The sequence below is a fragment of the Narcine bancroftii genome, chromosome 5 (assembly GCF_036971445.1).
Source record: "Narcine bancroftii isolate sNarBan1 chromosome 5, sNarBan1.hap1, whole genome shotgun sequence".
NCBI classification, from domain to species: Eukaryota; Metazoa; Chordata; class Chondrichthyes; order Torpediniformes; family Narcinidae; genus Narcine; species Narcine bancroftii.
The window spans coordinates 154,923,600-154,946,640 of record NC_091473.1 but is presented as its reverse complement, the minus strand read 5'-3'; the positions used below and the strand labels follow the sequence as shown (position 1 = coordinate 154,946,640).

General features: G+C 46.2%; 1 protein-coding gene across 4 annotated transcripts in view; it reads left to right on the top strand.

Annotated features, from left to right (window-relative positions):
- The window catches only part of col11a1a (collagen, type XI, alpha 1a), a 376,434-nt gene that overhangs the window by 39,207 nt on the left and 314,186 nt on the right, over nt 1-23,041 (top strand). For all 4 annotated transcript variants that reach the window (XM_069939457.1, XM_069939458.1, XM_069939456.1 and 1 more), the window contains exon 4: nt 3,791-3,953. In XM_069939457.1, coding sequence (XP_069795558.1) covers nt 3,791-3,953 — 163 coding nt within the window. The remainder of the gene's footprint in view (nt 1-3,790; nt 3,954-23,041) is intronic.

Sequence of the window (23,041 nt, the reverse complement as noted above, 5' to 3'; positions counted from 1 at the left end):
ACTGTTGTGTCATCTACAAAATGGATCTCACTGTTGGAGCTGGATCTGGCGATGCAGTCGTGGGTCAGTAGTGTGAACAGGAGTGGGTTGAGCACCCAGCCCGAGGTGTACCAGTGCTCAGCGTGACGATGCTCCATATTCTGCTACCGACCCAGATATTCTGTGGTCTTTCCATTAGCAAGTCCAGGATCCAGTTACAGAGAGGGGTGTTGAGTCCCAGTGAGGCTAGCTTCTGGGCTGGTCAATGAACAACAACCTGGTGTATGAGGCGTCATTCTCCAGAGGGCTAGGATGGAGTGAAGTGACATAGTCTGTGGAACAGTTTCTTCTCTAGGCAAATTGAAATGGGTCCAGCATCTCTGGGAGGTGTTCTTTGATGTGTTCCATCACCAGACACTCGAAGCATTGGATAATGGTGGAGGTCAGTGCCACAGGGCAGAGTCATTGAGGCCTGTTATTGTTGCTGTCTGGGTACCAGGATGATGGTGGCTGTCTTGAACCCTGCGGGAATGATGGGCTGCTGCAGTGAGGTGTTGAAGATATCCGTGAAGACCTCTGTCAATTGGTCAGCGCAGTCCTTCAGTACCTGTAAAAGTTAAAACCTTGTGTTTTTGATTCTTAGTTAATTTTGTCCTTACTATTGTTTGTAGTGTTACCATGGTGACCATGATCTAATATGTCATAATATCCACGCAGTCTAAGAGCTTGCATCTCATTCTTCGATGAACTATGAAGGAGACGTAAGCTCGAGATAATTTTCTTTGAATTCATTTTATTTTGTTTTATTTCTTCTTGTATATCTCTGTAAAGTTGAATATTATTATATCTTTAAATAGAGTAAATGCTTTGTTTATTGAATGTTATGAAAATCTTAATGCGAAATTTTGCAAAATGTTTATCTGTTTTATCAATGAACTAAAGCTACATAAAGCTGCATCTACAAAGTTTGGTCTATTAGATTAATAAGATAGTAATTCAGAGTATCGTCCCCACATTTCCTGGAAGATGACACGTTTTGAAATTAGGAAATACTAGAATTTGCAAAGTGTCGTCTATAGTGCCCGACTAGGTATGTTGTCTGGTCCTGCCACCTCCATCTCCCTCCATCCTGTCGAAACACCACTTTCTTACCCTGGGAGAAACATTCTGTCTGCACAATCAATGCCTCCCATAATTTTATAAACTTCTGTCAGGTCTCCTTCCATCCTTTGAGGATCTGTTTGTCGATCCTCTACTTGTGGCTCATGGCCTTCTAATCTAGACACCATCCTAGTGATATCTTCTGCATTCCCCCCAAAGCCTTCACATCCTTCCTCTAATGTGGTAACAGTAGGGTTCCTCTAAAGATTAATCACAATGTTCGGGGACTGAATTATGATGAGAGGCTGGATATGTTGACACTTTTATCCCTGGAGATTATGAGCCGAGGGGGGACTTTACAGAGGTTTATTGGATCATTTAGGGCATGTTAAGTCTTTTTCCTACAGTAGGGGAGATTAAAACCAGAGAACACAGGGTTAAGGTGAGAGAGAAAAGATTAAGAAGGGTTGGGTACCTTTTTCACACAGAGGGTGGTAGGTACATGGAACGAGTTTCCAGAGGAAGTGGTGAAGGTGGGTAACATTACAGGGATTAAAAGACATTTAGACAGGTCCATGGAGGGGAACAGATTAATGGGATATGGGCTGAAGAAGGGCAAGTGGGACAGGTCTGGTGGGACAGGTCTGGTGGGACAGGTCTGGTGGGACAGGTCTGGTGGGACAGGTCTGGTGGGACAGCTCTGGTGGGACAGGTCTGGTGGGACAACTCTGGTGGGACAACTCTGGTGGGACAGGTCTGGTGGGACAGGTCTGGTGGGACAGGTCTAGTGGGACAGGTCTGGTGGGAAGGTCTGGTTGGACAGGTCTTGTGGGACAACTCTGGTGGGACAGGTCTGGTGGGACAGCTCTGTTGGGACAGGTCTGTTGGGACAGCTCTGTTGGGACAGGTCTGTTGGGACAGGTCTGTTGGGACAGGTCTGTTGGGACAGGTCTGTTGGGACAGCTCTGGTGGGACAGCTCTGGTGGGACAGCTCTGGTGGGACAGCTCTGGTGGGACAGCTCTGGTGGGACAGCTCTGGTGGGACAGCTCTGGTGTGCAACTTTGTCAGCATGGATGAGTTGTGTCCCTGCTATAAAGCTCCATGTTTGTGATCCCTGCAGAATCACTGGTCATGGACCTTCAGTCCCTCCACCTTTACCCTCTATGGCCAAGCTAGCTTTGAATTCATTCCAATGATTCACTGTTAATTCCATGTGCTTAATCTTCTGGATCAGACTACTATGTGGAACCTTGTCAAATGCCTTTCTAAGTCCATGTAGACAACACTGCCCACCCTCATCCACCATCTTCAACACCTCCTTGAAAAACTCAATCAAGTTCATAAGATGTGACCTCCCCACACAAACCCATATTGATCATCCCTAATAAGCTTATGCTTTTTAAAATTCAAATGAATTCTATCCCCAAGAATCCTTTCCTGTCACTGATGTCACCAGCCAATAACTTGTGGATTCTTATTATTCTCCTTCTTAAACAAAGGTTGCCTATTCCAACCCTCTGGGACCTCATCTGTGGCTACAGGAGACTATGAACTCTTGTCAAAGCCTCAGCAATATCTCAATAAATCGAAATGTATACCATCAGGACATGGGGACGTCGACCTGAATATCCATCAGCACACCCACACCACCTCCTTGATTCAACCTTCTCACTCTCCTTCATGTCCTTTTCAGTGAATACTGATGCACTCTACTCGTCTAACACCTCACCCACCCATTCTGTCTTCAGCTATAAACTCCCTGCTTTGTCCTTTGGTGTTCCTTCCCGCTCCCTAGCTCCCTGGTTTATAAATTTCAGCATAAAATGCCTTGGGATTTTCCTTAATCCTTCTCACCAAGGAGATTTGTGTTCCTATTAGTGCCCCCCACCCTCCGATTCCCTGTTTTAGTTTTGCCTTTTCTATACTCCTCAAGGACCCTGAATGATGTCAGTTTCCAAAACCTTACGTTCGGCGGGCAGCAACCTCCTTTGAAGAAGACCGCAGAGCCCACCTCACTGACAAAAGGCAAAGGAGGAAAAACCCAACACCCAACCCCAACCAACCAATTTGCCCCTGCAATCGCTGCAACCGTGTCTGCCTGTCCCACATCGGACTTGTCAGCCACAAACGAGCCTGCAGCTGACGTGGACATTTACCCCCTCCATAAATCTTCGTCCGCGAAGCCAAGCCAAAGAAGACATATATCCCTTTTTGTCCTTGTTCAAATTCTCCCATACAAGGTTCCTCCACCCTGCTGTTCTCATCTTCCCCACTGGTACGTGCCACTATTGAATTCTGATCAGCTCATATTTAAATCAGTCCCACATATTGGATGTGGACTTTCCCAATAAAAATTGCTCCCAACCTGCATGCCCAGCTCTTGCCCAATGCTGTTGTAACTTGTCTAACTCCATTTCGCCGAGGTTTCTTGATGCACTCTGATTCAACCGACTATTCTGGATGCACTTCACAAATTCTGGCCCATCTAAGTCTCTGGCAACTAAGCAAATGACAGGCAATGTTGAGGAAATTAAAGTCTCCCATGAGGACGACCCTGTTGATTTAGGTCTTTCCATAATCTGCCGCACATGTGCTCCTCTATCTCCAGCTGGAATCATCTGGAATCACCCTGACCAGAATGCGCTCCAGTTGGAAGAGTTTCTGACCTTGCTTGCGAAGGGAAGGGGTTAACTGACTTTGTTTTCCCAGGTGGCATCGACTTGCCCTCAGTGTGCAGAAGAAGAATGTGACGTTGATCCTAGACTGCAAGAAGAAGTTCACCAAGGCACTGCCCAGGAGTGGCAATCCTATCCTGGATACGAATGGGATCATGGTGTTCGGCACCAGAATCCTAGATGAGGAGGTTTACGAGGTATGGTCTCTATGACAATGTTTCAGACACCTGTAGGTCCACAGGTGAGGAACTATATCTCAGTCAGTCAGATGAGCCTCGGACAAGAGTCAGGAAGCTCAGCCACTCACTGAAGGTTAAAGCAGTGTCTGAAGCTGGGGATAGGAGAGTGAGAGGAGGGAGGGAAATGGGGGGAGGGAGAAAATGAAAGGAGGAGGAGGAGGAGGGAATCACAGAACTCAAGGCCCCGCTGGAGAAATGGCTGTCAGTGGAGAAGTGATAGCAATCCAGGGACAGCAGGAATTGGAGGAGTGTTGAGATAGTGGAGGATGTGGGAGTAACAGAGTTGGCGAGGGGTGTAGGGACTAGATGGAGTTGCAGAGATGGAGAGGGGTATAGGGGACCAGAGGGGGTTACAGAGACAGTGGGGGGGTGTGGGGACCGGAGAGGGTTACAGAGACAGGGAGGGGTATAGGACACCGGAGGGGGTTACAGAGACAGGGAGGGGTATAGGACACCGGAGGGGGTTACAGAGACAGTGGGGGGTATGGGGACCGGAGAGGGTTTACAGAGATGGAGGGGTGTGGGGTCTGGAGGTGGTTACAGTGATAGAGGGGGGATAGTCCTGGACCTTTTCATCATGGGAACATATCACCAATTTGTCTTCCTGAGCTGGTCCTGTCTGGCAGCATCCACCAGTATCCCTCTCGATCATATCCGTCCGTATAAATGTTTGTTGACATAGTTGTCCACGTCTCTACCACTTCCTCTGGCAGAACTTCCACATTCCTACTGTTTGGAAAAGGTGCCCCTCAGATTCTGTGTGAATCTTTCCCCTCTCTTTAAACTTACTCCTATCAGGAGAAAGGCTGTGACCATTCATCTTATCAATTTTACAAACCTCCATCAGGCCCCCCTCAGCCTCCTACACTCTACAGACCCAGCCCATCCCGCTCTTCTTACAACTCAAGCACTCCAGTAAAAACACAACGCTGGAGAAGCTGAGCTCAGCAGAACTAACAGAGGTAAAGACACATAAACCAACGCTACCTTGATGAAGGGCTCAAGCCCGAATCGTTGGTTCTGTATTTTTAACCTGCTGCGTTTCTCCAGCATTGTGTCCACAGACTTTTGTGTTTTATTTCCAACCCAAATACTCCTGTCCTTTTAACATTCTCATCTCTCCTGGCCTCACCAACATCTTCTACATCTGTAACATGACATCCCTGTTCCTCTACTGAGTATCCTGACTGATGAAGACAGTGCACCCCATCCATCTTTGTGGCCACTTTCAGGTCTGTGACCCTCACTCTCTGTTCCCCAGCACTCCCCAGGCCCCTTGGTGTATGTTCTGCCATGGTTAAACTATAGGATGCATGCCTCTCACTTGTCCGAGTTAAATTTTAAAGGCGAGATTTGGAGAGTTCAGGGACAGCATGTTTCTGTTACATTGAACAACAAGGCTGGCAGGAGTCTGGAACCCTGGCTGAGCAATGAGTTTAAATGTGAAATGTCATTAATTCCTTTCTCCCACTGATGCTCTTTAACCCAGTGAGTTCTCCCAGCAGGCTGTTGTTTTGTACCACTGTGACCGTGTGGGTTTCACCCAGGCTCTGCCTGTATAGAGTTGGCACATTCTCCCTGTAAATTCATGGGTTCTCAAGTGCTGTCTGTGTGGAGTTTGCACTTTCTCACTGTAACAGCATGCAATTCCCCAGATGCTGTCTGTGTAGAGTTTGCATGTTCTTTCTGTGACTATTTAGTTTTAGCCTAGGAGCTGTCAGTGTGGAGTTTGCCCATTCTCACTGTAACTGCCTGGGTTTCCCCTGGGTGCTGCCTGTGTGGAGTTTGCACATTCTCACTGTAACTATGGGTTTTCTCTGGGTGCTGCCTGTGTGGAGTTTGCACGTTCTCATTGTAACTGTGAGGGTTTCTCCAAGGTACTCAGGTTTCATCCACATCTTAAAGATGTGTGGATCAGTGGGTTAATTGGTCCTGTGAACTGTTCTGTGTAGGTGAAGGGTAGAATCTGGGAGGAATTGGTGTGGGGAGAATAGGAAGTAAGGAAATTCATGGTGAAAGGGGTGGCTTAGTAAGCTGGCTTTGATTGGATGGGCCAAATGATCCGGTTTCAGGGGCTTGGGGAAATGGGAGTATTTTCTCTGTGCAGGGAAGAAGAAGGGGCTTTGGGATTTATTGGAGGGAGACAAATGATCAGGGGTTTGGATGAAGTTACCAAGGAGCATGGGGAGACCAGAGGACAGGAGAGAGAGTGTGGGCAGAAGGGTGGATGGCAAGGTGGTGTTCCGCACTAAGTGTTGCTGCACTGTGTCAGGGGAACAGGTTCATGGTAACGGCTGGGGAGGGCAAACGTGGTGGGATGTGGGGATGGAGGAGGAGAGTAGGGCTGAGTGCAGGCTGACATAGAGTCAGTACAGACCTGATGGATAGAGTGGCCTCCTCCTTTGCCAGGGTGCTCAGTAGTCCAGATTTGGATTTTTGCTCACATTCCTTGGTTTTGTCTAGACCACTGATTGTCGGTCCAGTAATTTAATCACTGCTACTGAATCCTAAATAAACCATACATCTTAAAAATATTTGGTATTTTGACAAGGCTCTGGCCTGAGGCTCGGTGCTGTCATGGTTGAAGCATTTCTTTGCTCTTCACTGCAGCTGATGAGGGCAGCAGCTCCTGCCGACAGACTCAGGCTCTGTATGCACAGCCCTGCCTCCACTCTCTGGCATTCTCCAACACAACCAGCACACTGGAAGTTTAACTGCATGCTGGGTTTAGTCCCATTGGAAATCTGACGACGTTTGCTGCAGGATTCTGTATCTCAGTCTGGATCAGTCTCAAATAATTCACACTGTCTACTGGTGGGATGAATCATCCCTTCACACGGCTACTGGTGGGCGCAAGGTCTCAGAATCGCAAATAGAAAGAAGTTTGAAAGTTTCTGAATTGGAGATGGAAATTTGTGGCACTCAACATGTGGAAGCTCCCCTTCTGTTGAGTTATCAGCTGGAAATGGATCACAAAACAATCTTTCCAACAATGTTTTTATCTTTGTTTAACAATTCTCTGTTGTAGTAAGTAGATTGCTTAGCGTGGGAGTGATCACAAGTGAGGTGGGGGGGGCAGGGGAAGCCACACTGTGAGGACAGGAGCATGGTGTTCACCCGAAGAGTTGCTGGGATGTGTTGGAACGAAGAGGGCATTGCAGAAGTTGATTGATTTGTTCCTGCCTGTGACCTCCCTGGAGAGGGTTAGGACTTGACAGATATCCTGGAGCTCTCTGGGATTGGTTAGCATGCTGACCGCGTGCTGTATTCGGTTTGATACCAAGAAGCTGCCCGTGGTTTTTCATTACTCAGTAGCTGGAATCATCAATAAGCAGCTGCCTCCATGGTGGAATCCAGCCTTCCACATCCTGCTGCTCCGAGTTCCAGCCAGACAATCAGATGTGAGCCTTAGTTCACCCCTCACTCACTCCAGTCCCTCCCACTGGGTGACCGCCCCCCCCCCCCCACTACTCCCACAGTTCTGCCCCTCTGTTTGAGTGCTGAGTAAGTAGAGTGTGGAGCTCTTTTTCTCTCTGCTGCATGAAGTTGGATAGATCCCCAGGGCCCTGAAGAAGTGCATCCTTGTACTTCGTGGGAGGTGAGGGATGAAATTGTTGAGGGCCTCGCTGAGGTGCATTATCTCTGGGCTAGGGTGAAGTGCTGGCTGACTCGATACTGGTTAATTTTCTGCAGTTATTTAGAAAGGGCACAAGGACAAGCCAGGGAACTACCATTAGTGCGACGCTATTACAGTGCCAGCGACACAGGTTCGAATCCCACGCTGTCTATAAGGAGTTTATACATTCTCTCCGAGTCTGCGTGGGTTTTCCCCAGGGGTTCCAGTTTCCTCCCATGTACAGGGATTGTAGCTTATTTGGGTGGCATGGGCCTTTGGGCCAGAAGGGCCTATGTCGGGTTGGTGGTTGGAAAGTTTCTGGAGGGGATTGTGAGGGACAGGATCTACCAGCATTAGGATGGTCAGGGACTGGATAGAGGTAGTCAGGGTGGATTTATGGAAGTTCTTTGAAGAAGTGACAGAGGTGATGAGGGCAGGGTGGTGAATGTTGTACGTATGGATTTTATCATGGGATTTGACAAAATCTTGCATGGCAGGTGAGTTTGAAAATTAAATCACATGGGATTCAAGGTGAGCTGGTTAATTTGATTCAAAACTGGCTGAGTGGAAGGAGACTGAGAGTAGGAGTGCTATTTGATGGGAGGTTTGCATCCAGTGCTGGACCGCAGGGATCAGCACTGGGTCCACTGTGGTTTGTAATATTTGTTAATGATTTAGATGGCATTGTGGTTAACACGATCAGTAAATTTGCAGATGACTCCAAAGTTGGTGTGTTGTGGACATTGAGGAAGAATATCTGAGTTAGAACTGGAGTGCCGTCGACGTGCTTTGAGAAGTGCAGGTCATGCTTAATGAGCCAAATTGAGATTTTTGAGGAGGTGACAAAACAAATTCATGAGGGTAATGGAAGTGGATATGGACTATAACAAGGCTTTTGATTAGGGTCCTCATGGTAGGCTCATCCAGAAACTCGAGACATAACTTGGCTGTACGGATTCAGTATAGACTGCCCACAGAAGGCAGGGAGTGGTAGCCTGTTCTGGGACCCATGCTCTTTGTAATTTTTACAAATAACCTGATTGAAGAAAGAGAGGGATGGGTCAGTAAGTTTGCAGATGATACCAAGGTTACAGGTGTTGTGGATAGTGTAGAAGGTTATCGTAGGTTACAGCAGAATATAGACAGATGCAGAATTGGGTGGAGAAGTGGCAGGTGGCGATCATTCTGGATAAGTGTGAGGCGATGCACTGAGGAAGATCAAACGAAGACAGAGTACATGGTTAATGGCAGGATTCTTAATAGTGTGGTGGAACAGAAGCACCTTGGGGCCCAGGTCCACAGATCCATCAAGGTTGTTGCAAAAATTAATGGGGTGGTTAAGAAAGTGTATGGTATGCTGGCCTTCATTATCTGGGAGTTGATCTTAAGAGCTAATATACACTCTATAAAACTTTGGTTGGACTACCCCAAGAGTATTGTGTTCAGTTCTGGTCGCCTCATTACAAGATCTTAAGAGAGGGTGTATTGGAAATTTAGCAAGATGTTGCCTGGATTGGAGAACACATCTTATGAAGCAAGTGAAAACACACTATGCTGGAGAGACTCAGCGGGTGAAACAGTGTCCTTTATGTAGCAAAGGCAGAGATGCAGAAATGATGTTTCGGGCTTAAGCCCTTCATCAAAATGTTACCTCTTCAGAAGCAGGATTGACAGAGATAGGACCATTCTCTTTAGAGCAACAAAGGATGAGAGGCAACTTAACAGAGGTATATAAAATGATGAGGGACTAACATAGGGTGGACAGCCAGCACCCTTTTCCCAGGGCGACAATAGCAAATGCCAGAGGCAAGTTCAGGGGATACATCAGAGGTAAATTTTTTAAACACGGAGTGGTGGGTGCCTGGAATACATTGTCAGGAGTGGTGGTGAAGGCTGGTAGAATAGGGACATTTAAAAAGACTCTGAGATAGGCAAATGAATGCAAGAAAAATAGAGGGTTATTGACCGTTGGTTAGGGAAGGATGAAATTTTCGTGGCGAAGGTTTATGTAGGTTGGCACAACATCACGGGCAGAAGGGCCTGTGCTGTACTGTTCTGTATTCCATGTTATATGATCTAGATAAGTTGGGAAGGTGGCCCAATGTACGGCAAATGGAATGTAACTCTGACAAGTGCGAGGCATTGTACTTTAGTAAGTAAAACCAAGGCAGCACTTTTATGCTGAATGATAGATAGGGCCCTGGAGAGTGTTGTAGAATAAAGAAATCTTAGGGTGCAGGGGAATAGTTCCTCAAAAGTGGAAAATCATGTTGACAGGGTGGTGAAGAAGGTGTTTGTCACATGGCCTTCAGTGGGCTGGGTATCGACTACGTTATCAGTAGAGCCCTCACACTGCACTGAAGTAGACACAGAGAGTGTGAAAGCCCGATCCTCTGTCTCCAAGTGGAGCCACTGGTGTTTGTTCAGGTGCTGCTGGGAACAAGGTCCATGCAGGTTGGCCATGACAATGCCTGCTTACTCATTGGTGGGATCCCCCACCGATTGCAGGGCTATCTGGCGCTCCTTGTTCTAACAATAAACAAATGGTGTTATTCAAAGTTTTGTGAAAGGCTAAATGTTCCTGACTCCAACTAAATGTTTCCCAATCAACCCTCTGGCTGTACTGCCGAATCTCATCCTTCTCTTATGAAACAACTTGTACTTCATTAAACTTTCACCCTCTCAATTTAAATCCTGACCCTTGAGAGGTTTATAAAAGTTGCTAAATCTCTGAGCCCTGGCAGATGTATCATGGGACATTGTTGGAGGCAGGAAAGAAATTGTAAGAGAGATATCTGTACCATTGGGAGCTATTGTGGAGATACCAGAAGACCAGAGGCTTTGGCACAGACAAGAAAGGCTGAAGGGACCTTTCTCTGAGCTGCAGTGTTCTGTGGTTAAAGTGCATTCTGTAAGAAGGCCTGCAAGGGAACTGTAGGCTAGTGAGCACAACATCAGTGAAAGTTGCTGGAAGAAGAGCAACTATTTTCATTTGGAAATACAAGGAGTGATGAATGTCTGCAGACACTGTGATTGCAGTAAAAACACAGAGATGCTGGAAGAGCTCAGCCTGTCTCACAGCGTCCACAGGAGGTAGAGTTATATTACCGATGTTTTGGGCCTGAGCCCTTCCTCAAGGTGCATGCATGGGAAGTCACATCTTCAAATTCCATTTTTTGAAATTCCAGGTTGAGCTGTTGAATTACTGGCTTTGTGGAAGGAGTGAGAGGGTGGTGGTGGAGGCTGTGACCAGTGGTGCTCTGCAGGGATTGGTGCTGGGCCACCTGTTTGTTACCTGGATCTATGATTCAGATCAAAGTTTGTGTTTGACATCAAAATTGGTGATGTGGTTCACAGTGAGGTAGGTAGAGAACTGCGCAGTTCAGACGAGACCACTGATTGGAAGGATCTCATGAAGCTGCAAGGGGTGAAGAAGAGATTCCCCAGGATGTTGGCCGCTCAGGAGGGGTTGAGTTATAGGGAAAGGTTGGACAGGCTGGGTTTTATTCCCTGGAGAGAGGGAGGCTGAGTGATGATCTTTTAAGATCATGAGGAGAATAGATAAAGTGAATGCTTTTTTTAATCCGATTCTGGAACTTGGGAGTATAGATTTAATATGAGAGGAGAGATTTAAGAGGGACCTGAGAACATGGAACATAGAACATTACAGTACAGTGCAGGCCCTTTGCCCCACCATGTTCTGCTGTCTGATAGTAAGAACATAAGACGTAGGAGTAGAAATAGGCCATTCTCCCCATGACCTTTGATGCCCTGGCTAATCAAGGGCAATAAACCTACTCAACAATCTACCCTTCCCTCCTTCACACCCATAACCCTCTATCTTTCTTTCATCTTGTTCCCATGTAAGAGTCTTTTAAATGTCTCTATTGTACCTCCACCATCATCCATCCTTGATAATGCATTCCAAGTGCCTACATCTCCATGTGGAAAACAAATGTACCCCTGGTAGGATCACTTAAGGATAAAGGAGGCAACATGTGCCTGGAGGCACAGGAGGTTGGAGAGGACCTAAATGAATACTTTACTTCAGTATTTACCAGAGAAAAGGACCTTGGTCAAGGTGACGTCAGAATAGGACAGGCTTGTGTACTGGACCATGTTGAGGATAAGAAAGAGGAAGTGCTGGATCTTCTTAAAAACATTGATAAGTCCTCGGGACTGGATAAGATCTACCCCAGGTTAGATCTACCCCACTAGACATAGGCCTCCAGTCTGAAAAACAACCATCTCTGTTTTCTCCCACACAGCCAATTTCAAATCCAGTTTCCAACCTCTCCATGGATACGTAGTGTCTGAACCTTCTGAACTAACCTCCCATGTGGGACCTTGTCAAAGGCTTTACTGAAGTCCAGGTAGACAACATCCACAGCCTTTCCTTCATCTGCCTCCTTGGTAACCTCGAAAAACTCTACAAGAATAACCTACCATGAACAAAGCCATGTTGACTGTCCTTAATCAGCCCATGGCTCACCCTCTCTCAGACTCCTTCCAATAATTTCCCTACTGCTGACGTAAGGCTCACCGGCCTACAGTTACTTGGTTTATTTTTGGAGCCTTTTTTAAACAACAGGACAACTTAGCTACCCTCCATTCCTCTACCACCTCATCTGTAGCTAAGGACATTTTGAATATTTCTACAAGAGCCCCTATAATTTTTCCCTCAAGGTCTGAGGGAATATCCGGCCCGGGGGATTTATCTATATTCGCTGTGAGACGGCAAGCACCTCCTCCTCCTTAATTGCCATATGTTCCATGATCTTTCTGCTTGTTTCCCTTCCTTTCTTATACTGGTAGTTCCCTGAGAAAATACTGATGCAAAAAATCTGTTTCAGATCTCCCCCATTACGTGAAGCTCCACACATAGTTGACCCCTCTGATCCTCTCGGGGACCTTAGTGGTCCCGTCTGAACTGCGCAGTTCTCTACCTACCTCACTGTGAACCACATCACCAATTTTGATGTCAAACACAAACTTTGATCTGGATCATAGATCCAGGTAACAAATGGGTGGCCCAGCACCAATCCCTGCAGAGCACCACTGGTCACAGCCTCCACCACCACCCTCTCACTCCTTCCACAAAGCCAGTAATACTTGTAGAAATCCTTTGGATTTGCAATCACATTATCTGCCAGATCAACCTCATGTCTTCATTTTACCGTCCTGATTTCCTTCTTGAGTATTTTCTGTGCTCTTCTATTACCTCATTAGCTCCTTGTTGCCTATACCTGCTAGACACCTCCCTCCTCTTCTTAACCAAATCGCCAATATCCCTTGAAAACCAAGGTTCCCTTTACCTGGTAACTTTGCCTTTAATGGAACATGCAAACTCTCCACTCTCAAAATTTCCCCCTTGAAGGCCACCCACTTACTGAACACACCCTTGCCATAAAACAACTTATCCCAATCCACTCTTCCTAGATCCTTTCTCATTTCCACAAAATTTGCTTTCCCCCAATTTAGAATCTCAACTTGAGGCCCAGACCCCTAATCTTTATGCATAATTAACTTGAAGCTAATGACATTATGGACACTGGACCCAAAATGTTCACCGACACATACATCTGTCACCTGACTGACCTGTCTGGTTCCCTAATAGGAGATCCAGTATTGCATCCTGAACACATTTGATAAACTCCAAACCAGCCCTTTTACAGTATGGGAATCCCAGTCAATATGTTGAAAGTTAAAATCTTCTACTATCACAACCTTATGTTTCCTGCAGCTGTCTGCAATCTCTCTACAGATTTACTTCTCCAATTCTCATTGACTACTGGACTGTCTATAATACAAACCTATAAATATGGTCACACCTTTCCCGTTCCTCAGCTCCACCCATATGGCCTCTGTAGACCTGACTTCTCACAAATGAGATGTTTTCCCTGACTAGCAATGCCACTCCTCCCCCTTTCATCTCTCCCCCTCGATCACATCTGAAGCAACGAAAACCCGGAATATTGGGCTGCCCCTCCTGCAACCAAGTCTCATTAATAGCATTAATGTCATAATCCCATGTGTCAATCCATGCCCTAAATTCATCAGCCTTTCTAACAAACTTTGGCTTGGCTTCGCGGATGAAGATTTATGGAGGGGTAATGTCCATGTCAGCTGCAGGCTCGTTTATGGCTGACAAGTCCGATGCGGGACAGGCAGACACGGTTGCAGCGGTTGCAAGGGAAAATTGGTTGGTTGGGGTTGGGTGTTGGGTTTTTCCTCCTTTGTCTTTTGTCAGTGAGGTGGGCTCTCTAACAATACTCCTTGCATTAAAATGAATACACTGAGAAAACTTCTATCACGTACACCCTTTGATTTCTGTCTCTACCTGCAGTCCTCCCATAACCTTTACCCTCCTCCTTCTCACTAACTGCTCCAACATTCTGGTTCCCCCTCCCCCGCAATTCTAGTTTAAACCCTTCGGAACAAGACAAACAAACTTATCGACAAGGATAATAATCCCCTTCCAGTTCCCCGTCGATACAGATCCCACCCTCCCTGGAACAGAGCCCAGTGATCTAGAAACCTGAAGCCCTCCTTCTAGCCATATGATAAGCTGCCTTACCTTCCTATTTCTAAACTCTCCAGCATGTGGAGTGTGTAGTAATTCTGAAATCTCAACCCTAGGGTCCTGTCCTTCAACCTAGTGCCTAACTCTCCTTGCAGGACTTCCTCACCCTTCCTACCCATGTCATTGGTCCTTACATGGACTAATGACATGGGCTGATCACCCTCCCTCCTAAGAATGTTGTGAACTTGATCTGAGATATCCCGTCCCATTCGGGATTCATGATCTCCCCCACAAAACCTTTCGTCTCTCTTCCTAACTATGGAATCCCCTATCACTACAGCTCGTGTCATTTTCCCCCTTCCCTTCTGAGACACAGCACCAGACTGTGCCAGAGACCTGATCGCCATGGCTTGTATCCAGTAGGTCACCCCCCTCCACAGTATCCAAAACGGTACACTTGTTTTTCAGGGGGATGCCCACTGGGGGCCGGCTCTGCCTGCGTGTTCCCTCTCCCTCTCCTAACTGTAACCCATCTACCCTCTTCCTGTCTCTTAGGGGTAATAGTGTCTCTGTGACTCCTATCTATCACACCGTTGGCATCGCGTATGCTCCAGAATTTATCCTCCTCTTGCTCCAAAGACTCAACACGGCTTCTCAGGAACATCAGCTGGATGCACTTCGGGCATTTGTAGTCATCGGGGAAACTACCGACTTCCCTAACAATCTACATCCTGCAGCAGGAGAATTCCACTCTTTGATTCACTCTTTGTTTAAGTCAAGTCAGCTCAAGTTTATTGTCATCTGGTTGTACAAGTACAAAAAGGACAAGCTGCACCTAAATGGGAGGGGGCCGACCATCCTGGTGGGCAGGCTTGTGGAGAGGTGGGAATCAGAATGTGAGGGCAGAGATTAGGGGAGAAGGACAAAAGCATGATACTGTGTGTTCTGAGTTGGTGAGGAAGGACGGACAGGGGACAGAACATAAAGGGAGCCATTTAGAGGGGTTGAAATGTGTCTATTTCAAAACTAGGAGTATTAGGAATAAAGGGGATGAACTTAGAGCATGGATCAGTACGTGGAACTACGATGTTGTGGCCATTAATGAAACTTGGTTGGAGGAAGGGCAGGATTGGCAGATGCAGGTACGTGGGGGTCACTGCAGAGGGAGTGTCTACTGTGATGGTATGTGTGAACTGGAAGGGGACTAACATTCTTGGGGGTAGTTTTGCTGCTGCGGGGTGGTTAAATTATATTTCCAGAGGGAGGGGAACCAGAGTGTTAGAGCAGATAGTAAGGTGGAGGACAATGAGAGTTATGCAAGGACTGCATGTAAAGACAGGGTTCTACAGGAAAGAAATAGCCTCACATGTATCCTCTTCAATGTGAGGAGTATTGTCGAGAAGGCGGATGAGCTTAGAGCAAGGATTGTCATGTGGGGTTATGACATTATTGCTATTAGTGAGACTTTGTTGTAGGAGGGGCAGGACTGGAAGCTCAATGTTCCAGGGTTCTGCTGTTTCAGACAGTATAGGGGGCAAGGGAGCCAAGGAAGAGGAGTGGTATTGCTAGTCAGGGAAAATATCACAGCTGTGCATAGACAGGACAACACTGGACTCATCTACAGAGGCAATATGGGTGGAGATGAGGAAGGGAAGGGCATGAGCATGCTAATAGGGCTGTATTACAGACCACCCACTAGCTCGAGAGAATTGGAGCATCAATTCTGTAAGGAGATAGCAGACCGTTGTAAGATGTAGGAGATTTTAACCATCCGTACATAGACTGGGACTCTCAAATGGTAAAAGGACTGGATGGGTTGGAATTTGTCAAAGGTGTACAGGAAAGTTTTCTACATCAATATGGAGAGGGACCAACGAGAGAATATGCAATATTTGATCTTCTTTTAGGGAACCAGGCAGGCCAGGTGAAAGAAATATGTGTAGGTGAGCATTTTGGGTCCAGTGACAATAATATCATTAGTTTCAAGTTAATTTTGGAGAATTATGGGCCTGGTTATCGAATCTGGTCCTCCAATTAAGGCCAATTTTGAAGAAATGAGAAAGGATCTCGGAAGAGTCAATTGGAATGTTATTTTTTTTGGCAAGGATGCATCCAGCAGGGGGAAGGCCTTCAAGGATGAAATTTTGAGAGAGCAGAGATTGCATGTTCCTACCATGAATAAGGGCAAAGTTAACAGTCAAAGGGAACCTTGGTTTTCAAAGTTTATTGGAGAGCTGGTTAAGAAAAGGCGGGGACTATATATGTGGTATAGGCAACAAGGATCAAATGAGCTGCTTGCTGAGTCTAGAAAATGTAAGAGAATGGTTAAGGAAATTGGGAAGGCAAAAAGCAGACATGAAGGTGCTTTGGCAGATAATGTGAAGGAAAATCCAAAGGGTTTCTACAAGTATATTAAAAGTAAAAGGATAGTAAGGGACAAAATTGGACCCCTAGAAAATCAGAGAGGTCAACTACGTGTGGAGCCTTGTGAACTGGGGGAGATCTTGAACAATTTTTTTGCATCGGTATTTATGCAGGAAATTGGCATCATGAATAAGGATGGAAGGGAAACAAATAGAAGTGTCATGGAATCACAGACTCGATGGGCTAAGTGGCCTACTTCTGTTCCTTTATCTTGTGATCTTGTGATATGGAGATTAAGGAGAAGGAGGTGCTTGCTGCATTGCAGCGAATAAAGGTAGACAAATCCCCTGGACCGAATATGATATTTCCTGCACCTTGAGGGAGACGAGTGCTGAAATTGAAGGGTCCCTGGATGGTATATTCAAAATGTCCTTAGCCACGGGGGCAGTGCTAGAAGATTGGAGGGTAGCTCATGCTATCCCACTGTTTAAGAAAGGCTCCAAAAGTAAACCAGGCAATTATAGGCCAGTAAGCCTGACGTCAGTTGTAGGTAAATTATTTGAAGAATATCTGAGAGATAGGATATATAGATATTTGGACCATCATCAGCTGATTAGGGACAGTCAGCATGGATTTGTGCGTGGTAGGTCGTGTTTAACAAATATTGTAGAGTTTTTTGAGGTCGTTACCAAGAAGGTTGATATAGTTCATATGGACTTTAGTAAGGCCTTTGACAAGGTTCCACACGAGAGGTTGGTTCAGAAGGTTAGGACACTAGGTCTACATAGGTTGTAAACTGGATTCGAAATTGGTTTGGTGGAAGAGAACAGAGTGGTGGTGGATGGTTGCTTCTCAGATTGGAGGTTTATATCGAGTGGTGTGTCTCAGGGATCTGTGTTGGGACCATTATTGTTTACTATCTATATAAATGATCTGGATGATAATGTGGTGAATTGGATCAGCAAGTTTGCTGATTACACTAAGATAGGAGGCGTCGTAGACTGAGGAAGATTTTCAAAGCTGGTATTGGGATCTGGACCAGCTGGGAAATTGGGGCAGTAAATGGCTGATGGAGTTTAATGCAGATAAATGAGATGTTGCACTTTGGAAGAATGAATCAGGGTAGATCTTACACAGTAAATGGTTGCTCATTGAGGACAGAGGAGCAAAGGGATCTGGGAATACAGATACATTGTTCCCTGAAGGTGGTGTCGCAGGTGGACAGGATTGTAAAGAAACCTTTTGGCATCTTAGCCTTTATAAATCAAAGTATTGAGTATAGGAGTTGTAATGTTATGTTGAAGTTATTCAAGTCATTGGTGAGGCCACACTTACAATATTGTGTGCAGTTCTGGTCCCCAGAGGCAGGAAAGATATCAATAAGATTGAAAGATTGCAGAGAAGATTTACTAAGATGTGGCTGGGTCTTTGGGAGTTGAGTTACCAGGAAAGATTAATCAGGTTAGGACTATACTCCTTGGAACGAATAAGAATGAGGGGAGACTTGATCAAGGTTTATAAGATTATGAGGGGTATAGACAGAGTAGATGTGAGTAGGATGTTTCCACTTAGATTGGGGAGATAAATATGAGAGGTCACAGCTTTAAGCTGAAAGGGGAAAGTTTTTCACTTAGAGAGTGGTAGGAGTGTGGAATGAGCTGCCATCTGATATAGTGAATGCAGATTCAATCTTGGGTTTTAAAAATAAATTGGATCAATACATGGATAGGAGAGGTCTGGAGGGCTACGGAATGGAAATAGCTAATTTTATTGGTCGACAGAGACTAGAAGGGTTGAATGGTCTGTTTTTATGTGCTGTAATGCTCTATAGTACTATGGTTTTAAAGGGAGGAGGCTGCAGAGGGAGGGTCCACTGAGTTGCTGTGGGTGGAAGTCAGAAATAGGAAGGGAGCTATCACTGTGCTGGGAATAGTCTATAGGCCCCCAAATAGCCCTCTAGACACCGAGGAGCAGATAGGAAGGCAGATTTTGGAATGGTGAAGAAAGTAATGGGTTTTAGTTATGGGTGATTCCAACTTTCCTAATATTGACTGGCACCTCCTGACTGGATCAAAATTTGTCAGTGGGTCCAAGAAGGATTCCTGACTCAGTGTGTGGACCGGCTGATGAAAGGAGAGGCCAGACTGGATCTGGTTCTGGGGAATGAACTTGGTCAGAGGACGGACCTCTCGGTGGGGGAGCATTTTGGTGAGAGTGACCACAACTCCCTGAGCTTCAACAAAGCTATAGAAAAGGATATAAATAGTCAAATTGGGAAAGTGTTTAACTGGGGAAGGAATAATTAGGATGCGGTGAGGTAGGAACTAGCGAGAGTAAACTGGAAACAGATGTTTAAGAGTGAAAGCACAGAAGTAATGTGGAGGGACTTTAGGGACCACTTGTGCTGGGTCCAGGATAGGTTTGCCCCACTGGGACAGGGAAAGATGGTAGGAAATGGGAATTATGGCTGATGAAACAGGTCAGGCAACTAGTCAGAAGGAAGAAAGAAGCAGGAAACAGGAAGGGCTCATGAGAAGTCTGGTTTCCAGGAAGCAGCTTAAGAAAGGACTTAGGAGAGCTGGAAGGTGGGAATGAGAAGGCCTTGGGATGTAGGATTAAAGAGAACCCCAAGGTGTTCTATGTGTATGTGAAGAACAGAAGGATGATGAGAATGAAAGTGGGGCCACTAAAGGATAAAGGAGGTAACATGTGCCTGGAGGCAGAGGAGGTTGGAGAGGATCTAAATGAATATTTTGCTTCAGTATTCACAAAAGGACCTTAATCAGGGTGAGGTCAAAATAGAACAGACCTGTGTGGAGATTAAGGATGTGGAAGATCTTCTTAAAAAAATCAAGATTTATGTCCCCAAGGCCGGATACCCCAGGCTGCTGTGGGAAGTGAGAGAAGAGATAGCTGAGGCAGTAATGATGATCTTTGAATCCTCTTTGGTCACAGGGGAGGTGACAGAGGATTGGAGAATGGCAAATGTAGTCCCCTTGTTTAAAAAAGGTAATGGGGGAATCCTGGGAATTATCAACCGGTGAGTCTTGCCTCAGGGGTGTGCAAACTAATGAAGAGGATTCTTAAGGATAGAATCTATAAGGGTTTGGACAAGTCCAGTCTACTCAAGGATAGTCAGCATGGCTTTGTGAAGGGAAGGTCATTCCCCATGAGTCTGATGAGGGTTGGGTGGTAGCTATGGTTTACATGGATGTTAGCAAGGCATTTGACAAGGTCCCCCATGAGAGGCTCATCCAGAAACTCATGAGGCACGGGATCAGTGGAACTTCGGCTGTGTGGATAAAAAAAATAATGACAGTAGTAGTGGAAGGAAAGTTTTCTGCTTGGAGGTCAGTGACAAATGGAAGGACTACAGGGATCTGTTCTGGGACCCCTGCTCTTTGTGATTTTTATAAATGACCTGGATGAAAAGGTGGAAGGATGGGTCAGTAAGTCTGAGGATGACACGAAGGTTGGAGGAGTTGTGGATGAAGATGAAGGTTGTTGAAGGTTGCAACAGGATATCGACAGGATGCAGAGTTGGGCAGAAAAGTGGCAGATGAAGTTCAATCCAGATAAGTGTGAGGTGATGCATTTTGGAAGGACAAACTAGAAGGCTGAGTACAGGGTTAATGGTCGGTTACTTAAGAGTGTGGATGAACAATGGGACCTTGGGGTCCAAATCCATACATCTCTCAAGGTGCTGCACAGGTTGATAGGATAGTTAAGAAGGCCTATGGGATGCTGGGCTTCATTAATAGGGGGATTGAGTTTAGGAGTAGAGAGGTCATGTTGCAACACTATGAATCTCTGGTGAGACCACACTTAAGAGTATTGTGTTCAGTTCTGGCCACCACTTTATGGGAAGGAATCTACAGAGAGGGTGCAGAGGAGATCTACCAGGATGTTGCCTGGATTGGGAAAAAAATCTTACGAGGCAAGGTTAGCAGAACTGGGACCATTCCCTTTGGAGTAAAGAAGGATGAGAGGAGACTTAGTAGAGGTCTACAAGATTATGAGAGGCATAGATAGGATGGACAGCCATCAGGGCAGGAGTAGCAAACACCAGAGGGCACATGTACAAAGTGAAGGGAGGGAAGTTTAGGGGAGATGTTAGGGATAATTTTTTTTACACAGAGAGTTGTAGGGGCCTGGAATGCCTTGCCAGGGATGGTGGTGGAGGCTGAAACATTACGGGTATTTAAGAGACTCTTAGACATGCATATGGATCGAAGAAAAATAGAGGGTTTAGGACTTTTTTGAAGGTATATATGGGTTGGTAGTGTTACAAGCCCAGAGGATCCCTAAACCCAGCAGCAATTGATATTTACCAAATCAAACGGTTACTTAAACAAAAGTTGCTTTTAATTATCTTTAAACATGAAAACAGAATCACATTTTAACATCACTATTGACTTAACTACCCTAACTTAACCCCCTTCTAATTTTAAGCGCACATGCATTTAATGTGTGTGTAAATTCAGAAAAGGCCAAACATTTTGGCAGTTTCCGCAAAGCAGGACGTCAAGCGCTGAAGAGCTGGCTCTGAATGGGCAACTAAAGCGGCATCATCTGCAAAGAGTAGTTCACGGACAAGTTTCTCTTGTGTCTTGGTGTGAGCTTGCAGGCGCCTCAGATTGAAGAGACTGCCATCCGTGCGGTACCGGATGTAGACAGCGTCTTCATTGTTGGGGTCTTTCATGGCTTGGGCATCGGGCACACAAAACTCAAAACGGTCAACCAGTTTACCTATCTCGGCTGCACCATTTCATCAGATGCAAGGATCGACAATGAGATAGACAACAGACTCGCCAAGGCAAATAGCGCCTTTGGAAGACTACACAAAAGAGTCTGGAAAAACAACCAACTGAAAAACCTCACAAAGATAAGCGTATACAGAGCCGTTGTCATACCCACACTCCTGTTCGGCTCCGAATCATGGGTCCTCTACCGGCACCACCTACGGCTCCTAGAACGCTTCCACCAGCGTTGTCTCCGCTCCATCCTCAACATCCATTGGAGCGCTCACACCCCTAACGTCGAGGTACTCGAGATGGCAGAGGTCGACAGCATCGAGTCCACGCTGCTGAAGATCCAGCTGCGCTTGATGGGTCACGTCTCCAGAATGGAGGACCATCGCCTTCCCAAGATCGTATTATATGGCGAGCTCTCCACTGGCCACCGTGACAGAGGTGCACCAAAGAAAAGGTACAAGGACTGCCTAAAGAAATCTCTTGGTGCCTGCCACATTGACCACCGCCAGTGGGCTGATAACGCCTCAAACCGTGCATCTTGGCGCCTCACAGTTTGGCGGGCAGCAGCCTCCTTTGAAGAAGACCGCAGAGCCCACCTCACTGACAAAAGGCAAAGGAGGAAAAACCCAACACCCAACCCCAACCAACCAATTTTCCCTTGCAACCGCTGCAATCGTGTCTGCCTGTCCCGCATCGGACTGGTCAGCCACAAACGAGCCTGCAGCTGACGTGGACTTTTTACCCCCTCCATAAATCTTCGTCCGCGAAGCCAAGCCAAAGAAGAGAAAAAATTCAGAAAAATTCTTTGATTCACAGTCCAGTCTCATTCCTCCAAGTTCACTGGTTGCAGGCAATTCTTATACTGTGCACAAAATTTAACATTTATAAAATTCACCAGGCTTTGGTGCTTGAAAGGTAAATAGTTACCGCTCAGGAAGGTTCTTGTCGGTTTCCAGAGAGATTAGTTGTACACTGGACATCCAGCCACTTCAGTGCCTTGCCGAAGAAACATGCCCCCTCAGGGTTCTCCAGATGATAGCATCTTTCTTTCAGGTCACTACAGAGTTCCTTTTTGTTTTCTCTTATTCCAAGTGAAACATTAGACAGCCAGTCCTTTCCTCTTGCATGAACCACAAGGGCTTTGGCTAGGCTGAGTTAAGAACTCACAACCCATCTTCCAAATGGGGTTTTCCACAAGCTTGCCAGCTTGTCCTGTTCCAGTCCCAGCTGCTGTTCCTGACTGTAACACCATAGAACTGATCTCCATGTCTCTCTGAGAAAAAGCCTGTTTGACTCTCTCTGCCAGTGACCAGTGGTGATCTTTAGGGGTTGGTGTTGGGGTTTCCAGTGGCCAGTGGTGATCACCACTGATCACCAGGAGCCCCAACACTGACTCCTGCAGATCACCACTGGTTACTGACCCCTACAGATCACCACTGGTCACTGGCAGACCCACCACAAACCCCTACAGATGACTACCAGTCACTGGCAGCCCCACCACCGACCCCTACAGATCACCACTGGTCACCGGCAGCTCCAATACCGATGCCTACAGATCACCACTGGTCATCGGGAGACAGAAAAGGCCCCTCTATTCCCACTTTTCACCTCTGCCAGTCACTCCATCTTCTCCCCACACTGGTACCACTGCACACTATCTTCTTTAGCATCTCATGTGTGACACCTTTTCAAAAGCTTTCAGAAAATACATGAAAACAATTCCACCAACTCTTCTTTGTCCTGCTTGTTAATTCCTGAAAGATTTCCTGCAGAATTGTCAGGCAAGATC